At 43.3% G+C, this 11,775-nt stretch overlaps 1 protein-coding gene across 2 annotated transcripts in view; it reads right to left on the bottom strand.

Moving 5' to 3' along the window:
- Positions 1-1,757: 1,757 nt before the first annotated feature.
- The window catches only part of UBE2F (ubiquitin conjugating enzyme E2 F (putative)), a 53,320-nt gene continuing 43,302 nt past the window's right edge, over positions 1,758-11,775 (bottom strand). For both annotated transcript variants that reach the window (XM_058839883.1, XM_058839882.1), the window contains exon 10: positions 1,758-2,607. In XM_058839883.1, the coding sequence (XP_058695866.1) occupies positions 2,557-2,607 (51 nt within the window). In that variant the 3' untranslated portion in view covers positions 1,758-2,556. The remainder of the gene's footprint in view (positions 2,608-11,775) is intronic.

The raw sequence follows: 11,775 nt of genomic DNA, 5'->3' as shown, positions 1-11,775 counted from the left end.
CATGAGCACGGGGGGGGGGCAGTGGGGTCCCTGGGGAGGTCCCTGGGTGGGGGTGGCCAGGTCCAGGAGTGGGGTCAGCTCCAGGGCAGGGACACTGGGCAGCACCCCGGATGGGATGGGGACCCCCAGCTCTATCCTGACAGCTCTGGTCCACTCCACACCCCTTCAGTGCATTGCAGGCTCAGGAGCTGGGGGACAGGGGGAACCCTGGGGACACCCTGCTGCTGTTCTCTCTTGACTCACATTTCCCAAAAAAACCCCAAAACCTACTGGGACAGCCAGCCCTCTGCCTGGCCCACCCTAACCCTAACCAGTCTATGATCCTGGTTAGTTGCATCTATACAAATATACATAAAAATATATATAAAGAAAAAAATATTTTTATGTATATACATAACCCCCCCCCATCTCCTCATGTTCAGGAAAAATTCCATTTATGTTCCTGGACTGTGAGGTGATGAGATCTGGGATCCCCCCACTCCCCATGTCTTGGATGAGCACAAACCAATGCTCACACCTTCTTGTACAGTATTTAACAGTATCCAAAAACTTTATTGTTCTGCTCAGTTCCTCCAGGCAAGAAACAATACAAGGAAGGGGTTAAACAAGAACGTTCTGGGAGGCAGGGATGGCTTTGATGGCTGCAGCTCTGTGCTCACAGGGCTGCTGGTACCCCAACACAGCTTTCCCTGGCTCCCCCGAGCAGCACCCTGGCTTTGCTCTGCCCTGGGCACAGCAGCAGCAGCTTCTGGCACAAGTAGGGAGCCATCCATGGTGACAGGCCAAGAAATGGGGACTGTGACCCCTCCTCCTGAAGGATGGAATGTGCTAACAGTACCAGGGTGCCTCTACAGCAAGAACTACTTTGTCACAACAACCTGGTTGAGTTTTCGACTCAAAGAGAATCCTTCTAATGCCATAAGCAAAATCTGGATCTATTTCCCAACCTTGCTATTTCTGTGAGTGTTTTACTCCTCACCTTTGCTGACATAATTGTTTTGGCAGCAACGATTTCTCACTGCAGTTGCCTGCTGAAAATACTGGGCTGATCTGTGTTTCTTGTATTATCTGCAGCTGAAGCTCTCCTCCTGCATGCCAATCCCTGCATTTCACCTCCCTGCTTTCCCAGGCCTCCAGCAACAGCTACAGGAGCTTGTGAAGCTGTAAAGGAAAAGGCACAGGGAAAACTCAACACCAAGTTTCATGCTTACAGTTTGTACCCCAGCTCTGCTGTGCTCGTGATGGAGATTCTTTTAATGTCCTCCAGCACCTGCAGCAGAGGAACAGCAGGAAAGAATGAAGGGGGGATAAAACCCCAACAGTCAACGCCCGAGGGTCACACACACACTTGCTCTGTGTGAAACCACACATACATTTATATTTCTCTGGTTTATAAAAGCTCCTCTGAGCCTGGAGGATGCCCAGGGAGCTCTGGCACACAGACTGAAGCTGCTCCTGAGGTACGTGCTGCTCTCCTCTGCAGGCTCTCAGTGCCATCCAGCTCCTGACAGAAAAGGCAATTGCAGCATCACATCCTTCCAAATCAAGAAAGACAAGTGTGCACAAGTGGGGGGAACTGTGTTGTGGTTCCAGCTGCATCATTCCCTTTCAGTGCAGGAATCTGGAGAACACAATTAGGTGCTCTCCAGGTAACGCTGCCTAAATTTACCTTCATTAGATCAAACAGCATCTGATGCTCCCTCACCACATCCACACTGGAAAGCCAAAGGCAGATTTCTTTAAAAAAAAAAATCTCCTTTTCATTAATTTTTTCACAGAAATATATATATTATATATATATATAATTTTACTAATACTAAACATGTACTTAAGTTACATATTAGCTTGTATTTCTTTCAACTACTTCACACAATGAATAGAAACAAAAAAAAAAAAAAAAAATACTGTAGCCCAAACAGGCCCCAAAATTAACAATGTAAAAATTCCAAACTGTGACAAAAACATACTTACATTAAATAGCATTCAGAATTTCAATACCAGAAGCAGAATCTCATTTTGCACTTCCACTCTGGCAAGCTCTAAGCCTCAGCTGAGTGACTCTTAGAAAAAGCTCATATTGTTTTTGCTCATCAAAGGCAACAGTTTTGTGATTTGGTTCACAGGAGACCATTTATTGCCAACTCAAAGTGTTCCAAAAACACGCCACCTTTTCTGCTTGGCATTTTTGGGTTTTTTTTTTTTCCTTCCCCCCTCCAGATTAGGCAAGATTTAAAAAAAAAAAAAAAAAAGTGTAATTACAATTTCAATAGTGATTTCTTTTAACTTCTCAAGCATATCTCATCAACAGGATATACAGTACAGTTCAGAAGAGTAAACATTTGTAAAAGGAAGCAGACAACTTTTTCAACCAACAGACACAATTTCTCGCTGTATTTATGCTGAACTCTCCTTTGAACATGAACAGGTTATGAAGTTAGTTTTCTTCTTCAGTACAACATGGACACAGGACTGGTACAATCCGGGCTGGTTTGGCTGCTGTTGAAGTTAAGGATAACCCTGGAGTGGAGCCGTGCTGCTGCCATCCATCTCCCTTCATCATCTCGCGTAGCGCTTAATGTAATCTTCAACTTTATTCCGAAAGTCGTCCTGGAGGGAAGCACAGGCACGGTTACCCCAGGCATAGACTCACAAGGGAATGTGCTGCTGGAAGCTCCCTGCAAGGGAAAGACCCATGGCTCTCCCCCAGGGCCTTGAATCCTTACAGAGTGCTCCACACTGGGGAATGAAGTGGGAAGAGAGTTTGCCATCACCAGCTACCAGCTTAAGTACACACTGCCTGCTATTCCATAACCTCTGCATCCAGGGAAAACCACATAGTTCTGATAGTTTGTGCTTATAAAGCACAGAGATGCTGAGCAAGAGGAATTCTGACATCATGTGCAAGTCAGGATGCCAGGCAGACACCACATTCCTGGCATGTTATTGTGAGCCTGAACCTTACAGCTTGGTATTAAACTATATTCCACCCAAACAGACCGAGGGGCCTGTGCTCCAGAGTGCATTCTGCTGAATTTCCAGCTCCCATTTGCGTGTGCTCCCGGAAGATAAAGCAGGAAAACCTGGGAAATGTATGTACTCACATCTGTTAGAAAAGAAAACTACTAAAAAAACAATGCATGCAGATGAGGAGGTTTTGAACACTGCCCTGGTACACTGGAGCTGCCTGGAGAGCAGTGGCCATGAAAGCACTGAAATCCTCTGCCAAGGCTCTGCTTTTACTAGGAAGGGCACAAAATCCCACTGCCATGACCTGTGGGATCACAACAAGGCACAGTCCTGCTTCAATGTCACTTGTCAGCTCCAGGTTTGCCCATACATAAAATGATGCCTTTCAAACATATCCCAAGTGTTTTGGTACAGACTAACAAAGGGGACAGCACATCACACCAGGAAGGAGCATTAATATGACCTTTTTGCCTCAGTCAAGCTTGGAACACATCAATAGTTCCTGGCTCCAACACCAAGCTTCAAACAGTTAAGATCAGCTCCCCTTATGATGGTTTGGTTTTCTATCAGTGAAAGGATAAAGGTTATCCCATGGTTAAAATCCAAAAGGATCAAGGCAAACCTGTGATCCATCAGCAACTCTGTCATTTCACTTTTTAGCTGATCAAGTGCATCACAGATGTCCAAACCTACGTGCAAAGTGCTCAGAAATCTCAACAAAGTTTAAAATGCAGTTTAAGGCCAGAAATATCCTATTACAAATACAGCTGCAGAAATCCCACTGTTCCTTAGGAACAGGCTGCCTGCTCTTCTGGGGTGAAAGAGCAGCAATTTTGCTCCAATATGTCACCTACTAAAGGCAATGCTGTGTGTAGAGGTTTTCTCACTGCTGCAAGCACACCCATTTCCACATTCATCCAACTGCACGCTGTGTTAAAAAAACTAACACTACAAAGCTAATGCCATCTTCAGCTGAAATAAAATTTCCAAACCCAGGCAATTTCAATCCATAAATACAGGTTATGATAGCTGTGGTGGAAACTGAATTCACTGAGGGCTTCTTGCACATTGTTTCCCACTCCTGTGTTTCTCCAGAAGATGGATCACTGAAAGGAGCTGAGCACAAGGCTGAGAAGCAGCACTGGAGACACACCTGCACCTTCCCTATGTGCACAGTATCCAAGAGCAGGGCAGTGCAGACAGCTCAGAGCACCCTCAGCTTTTCCCTCTGTCCCTTTCTGAGTTATTACACAGGAAAATGGGCTCTCAGTGGTGACTGAAGAGAAGCAAGAGCTCAGTAAGGAAGGAAAAGGCTCCAGAAAGCCACACTGTCACTCAGCAGCCTGAGCTGAAGGACCTGATGGTGTTGGCAGGGATGGATTTGCAGGGTACTCACTGTGTGTGAAGCTGCCTGTGAACAGGAGGGGCTCACCCCAGAGCTGCAAATATTCCATCCTCACCTGCCATATGGCTCAGCACTTCCTGATTAATGGGGGGAACTTCTCTCTGGGCACAGCTGCTTATGTGCAACACTGAATAATCAGAAGCAAAAAAATTCAGCAGAGCAGGATGTACCCTGTATTATAAAAAGGCAGAGGCAAAATCTTGCTAGAAATGAGAAGGGAAAAGAAGGATTCATAACATCCCTTCAAAGACATAAGATCCCACACAAAGTGTCCTCTGTGTTTAAACAAAGATGTTTGTATGAAGAGGTTTAAGAAATAACCTTTACAATGAATAAACATATACAAAATGAACAGGACAAGGGACAATGATTTTAAATGGATAGAGAGAAGATTAAGATGATGTATGAGGAGGGAAATTCTTCCCTAAGAGGGAGTGGCACAGGGTGCCCAGAGAAGCTGTGGCTGCCCCTGGATCCCTGAAGTGTCCTGAAGGTTGGATGGGGCTTGGAGCAAGCTGGGATAGTGGAAGGTGTCCCTGCCCATGGCAGGGGGTGGAATGGGATGGGCTTTAGGATTGATGGATAGTTGGAAGGTTTTAGCCCTCCAACCCAAACCATTCTGGGGTTCTGTGATTATATTTAAGAGCACCTGGGAGAGGATCCACAGAGCCTCAACCCCAGAAGAAAATTCAATTCTACCCTTTCTTAAAAGCTTGTAGGAACACACACTCAAGAACTAGGAACTGCTTCAAAAACTGATGTTTGACCTGATTTGGCAGATCTGGGAGAGGAGACACTGTTTTTTCAACTGTTTGTACTGCACCAAGTTCTGCTTATTAACTGCTTGTCTTTTATTAAGCTTTTAATTTGTAACCCAAAGATGATGTGCTCACTTATCCAAAGCAAACACAATACTTTGGTGACAGCTACCACAGATGTCTGGAAAAGTTCTGATGGAAACTCTCCCTCGGGAATATTTTTCTATTTATTAAAAACAAATGATGTATAATGATTACCCAAAAAATAAAATTTTAAAAATATGTATTAAGAAAAACCCCAAAGCAAATTTAACTCATTTATTATCCTTAACATACCCACTACTGGCACTTCACACCCTGCACTATTTGGCCAGTCCTTGCAGAAAAATGAGCAGTTTAACACATCTGTCCCTACTGTGGCAAAACTTCTGATCCACCTTGACATCCTTTAGAGCTACAGTCCTGTAAAATTCAGGAAAAAGATCACAGATCAATTGCTCCTGCCTCTTTTGTGCTAATAATCATAGTAGTAATAATATTTTTTTTTAAAGCAGATCTATTTTAACAGAAAACCACCTGAATCCAACATTTCTTACCAAGGTTAAATTCCAAACAACTTCTGCTAGGACCTGACTTGTGGTTCTAAAGTGATCAGGAAAGGGGACTTCTGAGCACCAGTAAAATGGCAGTCACTCAGCTCAGCCAAGGCTTTAGGATATAATAACCAGGTAGATCTACCCATTAGCCCTATGAATTATATTGAAAGCCACCTTTGCTTTCTTTTCCCCCTTTCAGAAAATAATAAGTATTCACACCCATCAACCCCCACATATCCCCTCCTATTTAAAAAGGAGCTGAATGAAACCTTTGAATAGCACAGAAATCTCAAGTATGAGGTGCTTTTTTTACAATTTGTGTTCCTGCCTTGCTCTCATTGTTTTATTTAGCTCAGTCTCTACATGATGTGAAGAGTTTTCCAAGCTCTGTAATTAAATTTTAGCTCTCTGAGGAAAGAAAAGAGTGGGGGGTGAAAAACCTATATAAATGTATCTCCCACAAGCTCTCTGCTTAGCAGGTGCAGTCAAAGCCAGATTGATTTTCATGGCCTATGATCCCAGCTTTAGATTTTAAAATTCTCCTAGATACCAAGCAATTGTGACTTTGCAAAAGGATGAGGAAATGCTTTAGCAGATTTCTTAGTAGCCAAACCCTAAGGGGGGGAAAAAAAAAAGGGAAATTTTTACTGCAGGGAAAAAAAAAAACCTACCAAAGCCAGAACACACCACTGCAGCTATTTTGGAAAAGAGCAGCATTGTGAAGAAGAAGAGAAACACTACAGTTTGGACTTTGTTTTTGTTAAGTATCTGCACACAGAGGTAGGTTAGAGAATTAGTGTGGGAAGCAGTGACCTGCCTGCCAGGGCAGAGAGAAGCTACCTTGCAGAGACAAAGCAATTCATTAACACACTGAACACATTTGTACATTTGTTTGAGATTTCACATCTTAAGCAGGAACCATTTCCCTCATGCTTCCACAAATTTTCTGCTGTCTGCCACTGGAGAAAGATAAAGGGAGAGAAGGACTCTCTGAAGTTCCTGGAAGAGGAACAGGCTATGGATTAGATAAATACACCTAAATCCTGTTTGGGCAAAGGCAAGAGAATTGAGCCAGATGAAGAGAGCAAAGCAGCTTCTCAAAGAAAATTGTGTCCTGGATCAAATGTGAGTCCAAATCCACCGTGGGGCTGGATGGAGACAGAGGCCAGGAAGAGTCCTCTGGTGCCAAAGGACTTGGGATTTTCCCAGACTGCCACAGATTGGCAATTTATTACAGAATTTACTGCCATTTAAGATTTCACCTGAGCTGCTGCTAACACAGAAAACCTCCTGGGAGTTAACCTGGGGAGCAGAGACTGCTGGATCCCTCAGTGCCTGAGGTCAGGAGTCTCCTCTGCTCCTCCAAGGCTGGCCCAGGCAGTGATCACCTTGCCAACTGCCCTCCACACAAAAGCCCTTCAGGAAAATTACCTGAATTATCCCAATGACTCTGAGCTTGACCTCCTCTGAGCTGCAAACACACTTCCACCCATGAGGACGCCACTCATTCCCAAGAGAGGTTATGTCCTTGGGATCTGGGATCTTGATGGATAAATCACAAGCACAGAGGAAATGGGAGCTGCCTGGCTCAGGCCAGAGGGTTTTGCAAGTCATGCTCTACTCCAGGCAAATGGTGTTCAAACTAACCTGACTGGGCAGCTCCAGTAGCTCAGACTCTGTGCTGGCACTGAGCAACTCTGCCATATGTTCCCTTTCAAAAGCCATGGATGTTTCTAAAGGATGCAAAGCAAAAGCTTTCCTTTTAAACCACTTGGTTGCCTAAAGCATCTAAAACAAAAGCTTTAAAACATCTGCATTTCTTCCACATTACCTCAGCAAATCAAACCATCTGCAAAAGCTTAATCAACTCTGCTGAACCTGAGAAAGGCTCCATCCATAATCAAAGTGTTATGGAAGATGTGGAATGGTTTCTATAAATACTTGCAGCATTAGAGAAGTAATGGGTTTTCCTATTTACATCTATGAGCACAATTAGCAGCTGTGCTGTTGCTCATTTGCACATGCCATTTAATGCACTTTGTGCTCGCTGGGAAAAGCTTTCAAAGGCTGTAAGGAGGACACAGAACATAAAATGGGGAGGCAATCCAAGAAAAACCCCAGTGCAGTTCTGTAAATGCAGAAATGCTGCAGAAAAACAAAGATGTATTCTACCATGGCTGCCATGGTTTCAGTGAGAACAACAAACACCAAACAGGGTGGTTGGGGGAGCAGAGGAAGTAAAGGATTTACTGCAATAAATATGGAGATAAATAAATGCAATGACTCACTGGGAGAATTGTTATGAAAAGATGTTTTTGGACTGGGATGGAACTGTTGTTCTTAATAAGCCATTAAGCTGTAATCAGAGAGTAATAAAAACCCCACAACAAAAATTAAATAGCTTCCAAAAAAACCACATCAAGCTTGAAAGCCTTTTGGGGCTACATTCTTTTCCAATGTGGTAAAAGCTTGGAAAGCTGAGGTTAGCCAAAGGTGAAGATCTACTTCAGTTCTTCAGATACACCTTGTGGGTGCATTAAATTAAAACAAATCTTCAGTGTTTCATAATGCCTCTAAAAGAAATCAGGGAAGAGGTACTTGATTCAGTAGCCAGGAATAAATGTGAGTTTCTTATTTCATCTGAAGAAGGTTAAAAGCACCATCACACTTTCATCCCTGCACTTTTGTACTGTTATAAATAAAAAGCAGTGTTCTCATAAATGTTTGGAAATAGCTACTTTCCAGCAGGAAGAGATTTCAGGATGTCAAGTGCTGGTGCAGGGCTATCATTTTAATCCAGGGGATGGGGTTAAATGGAAAACCTCACACTAGACCAAGGACAGAGACAGATCCCAGCCCAGAGGAAACTCGACGAGCACAGCAAGGATGAGACTGCCCTAATTTAAGCAACAACAATGACTCAAATATTCTGTAAACAATGACTCTCAAATATATGACAGTGCAAACAACATAAAAAATGAGGTCCTGACAAAGCCAGCTTGAAGCAAACCTAGTGAGAACCAGCTCTGGGTCATCTCTGCTGATGCCCCTGTCTTGACCAGTACTAAGGAGCTCTTCTGCTCCCTACTCTTCCCTAAGTTAAGAGCCAGCAACAGAGTTTTTGAAAAAGTCCAACACCAAACAAGTGGAAAACTAAAACAGTAATTTGCATCCTACATTCTTGGACCCAGACCAGAAAACAAAAGCCTGGGAAGTTCCTGGTTTTAAACCAGTATTTTTTTACTGTTTCTATGGGTACAGAAGTAGTTGTATCACCTCAAACTGTTTTCTAACACAGCCTTGGATCTCATTATAAACTCTTAGGAACTTCCCTTTTTTCACTGTAATTTCTCACTATGAAAGACTGTGACCTCACAAACTTCATATCAGAATAATTCCAAAATCATGTGGGGGAGTTGAAAAAGAGAAATCCAGTTTTGAAGATGAACTGAAAACAACTGAAAATGGTAAAAAGGTAGTCCAAGGAGATGTTATGAAAAGGAGAGCAGAATGCACGCAAATAGAGGAGATAGTGTGACAAAGTACACAATTTTACAATGAATTTTACAATGCCACTCTTTCTGTATGCCTTGAGAATTAGTAATTCACAATGAAGAAACAACAGCTTTAAAGCCTTGACCTCAATTACTTCTTCAGCAATTTTGACAGCATATATTGCTCCAATGTTGGGAGTAAGAGCCAGCAGCACTGAAAATGAAAAAAAATCAGAATTGCACAAAATCCCCTAAAAATTCAGTGGTGTGCCTACTAATTACTTCAAATTGGCTAAATATGGAAGAGGAAAAAAGACAACTGCAAGTAAAAATATGCATGTCTTGTAATCAGTAGGAATCAATGGAACTCCCTGTGGTGTTTGAATAGCTTGTGGGGAGTTCTCTTTACCAAAATAAAGCCTCACTTAGTGTGCAAGAGTCTGGAGCACCTATAGCCAGGGAATGTCTAGCACAGGCAAGAAAGGGCTTTACAAGACACATTTAGCAAGCAAAGCCAGCAAAATCTGACTGGCTCACAGATCTGCAGACTCTCATCACTACTCCCCACACCCACCCAGCTTTTCCTTGGCACTTTTCACCACCTCAGCCTGACCAAGGGCAGGGCAAAGCCTGGGGTCTGCTCTGTGCTGGATGTGCCCAAGGAGCCCACCTGGAGCTTTCCTGGAGGCTCCCTCCCAGCCCAGCCTCTCTCTGCTGCTCCTGCTGCCAGCTCTGGTGACAGCTACAGGAACTGGATGTAGACTCTGCTGCTCTGCCAAATCTGATGGAAATCCATGTGTATATTTAAAAGCCCTGGGGATTGAGGGGGAGGCTGGGATGAGTGGACAGATGGATGGCATCACTGCATAAGCCTTGATTCCTCTGCCAAAAACAAACACTAAAAAGCAAAGCAATTGCCAAAGGTTCACTTCAGTGAAGCTCCAGGACAAACTGATTCAGAACAGACCAGGTGAAGGGACAGATGTGGGAATGGATCTGCTGATAGGCTGAGCTCAGCGGGCCACGATCAGTGGCAAAGAGTCACTACCATCCCCACAGGTACCAGCTAACCTCAGTGACTCTGTAAAATACCTCCTGGAAATGTCTTCATGATGAAGTGCTGGAAAACCTACAGCTAGACAGCAAACACCCCCTCTAATGTGATTCAGAATCATTTCACTTGGTTACGGTGGCCATGAGGAAGAGAGAACAAAGAAATGTTTCTATCATGTCCTTTAACTTGCATTACATTAAAATGCAAGATTATTTTCATGCAACTTCACAGCTGCCAAGTTTTCCAGAGGCTACTTACTTTCATATTTTATCCATAATTTTATATTTCTTCAAATTATTCTGCTGCTGTTACAAGACTATCAGACTGACAGACTCCAAATTTCATCAGAGAAGTGAAAGGACAGAAAACAGAAATGCTTTAAAAGCAACAGTGGCACTGGGTTGACACATCTCTCCACCCCACAGTGATGCACCAACACAAGAACATTTTGTTAAAAGGATAGTTTTTCATCTTGGAATATGGAGGAGAAAAACATCAGGCTTGTCAACTCAGTATTTTCTTCAACTTCAGCTCTGCAGAAGTTCTTCTGTTCTATACCTAATTGCTATTATCTTGTATTTCAGTATGTTCAATACCAGACTGTTTAGTTTATGGAGGGATTCCCCTCCATCCCCTATCCAATTACATTTCTACAGCCTAAGAAACTTTAATCAAAAATTTACTTTAAACATGAAGTGCCCTGCAGTTCTAAATCTCTCCCCACTCACAATATTTGACATTAATCACATTAAACTGATTGCTTCTAAGGATAAGGCAAAAACTTTCTTTTCCTTTTCACCTATTTTAGCAGCTATCTGAACTATAATGCCTCCTTAAGGATATTACTCTCCTGATGACAGCCTTTGCTTCTGTTTCTAAAAAGATGGCCACAGACTTCAATCACACATGAGAGAAAATCTACTTTCAGCCCAGGAATTACAGCTGGGGTTGCCAGTAGAATACAGCAAATATATCATGGATGAGTGGCCATTCATCCTTAGCCACTGCCAACCATGAAGAGCAACTCTCCCCTGAACAGGACAAGGAGAATGGTTTCAAAAACCCTGCTGGAGCCTCTTTTTGTCAGTGTCAGGCAGTGCTACAGGCTTCCCAGGGGAGGGTGGCTTATCCACCCAGTTCTGACACTGTCAGTGACTCAGACCTTGGTCCTGCACTGAGCTTCTTGTCAAACATTCTTTACTCTCTTTATCACAAGCCTAGAGGGTTGAAGTTTCCAAGATGTAGCAGAGAAAAGCCCTGGGATGAGAGTCTCAGCTGTGACTGCAGCCAGTGCAGCCCAGCGCTGATTTAAGCCACATGCCAACCTCAGTTCTTACAATCAGAAAAAGGATTTCTTTTGCAGGCAGATTAAAAAAGTAAAAAGTAGAATGCCAAGATTAAAAAATTGGTTGTTTCTTCCCTTCTGCATTTTAGCTTATCTGAGGAATGGGAACCTCTGGCACCTGCAAGTACAAAGGGCAGCACAGCAGAGAAAAGTGGT

This window comes from Poecile atricapillus, chromosome 5 (genome assembly GCF_030490865.1).
Source record: "Poecile atricapillus isolate bPoeAtr1 chromosome 5, bPoeAtr1.hap1, whole genome shotgun sequence".
NCBI classification, from domain to species: Eukaryota; Metazoa; Chordata; class Aves; order Passeriformes; family Paridae; genus Poecile; species Poecile atricapillus.
This window is presented reverse-complemented; position numbering and strand designations above follow the sequence as displayed.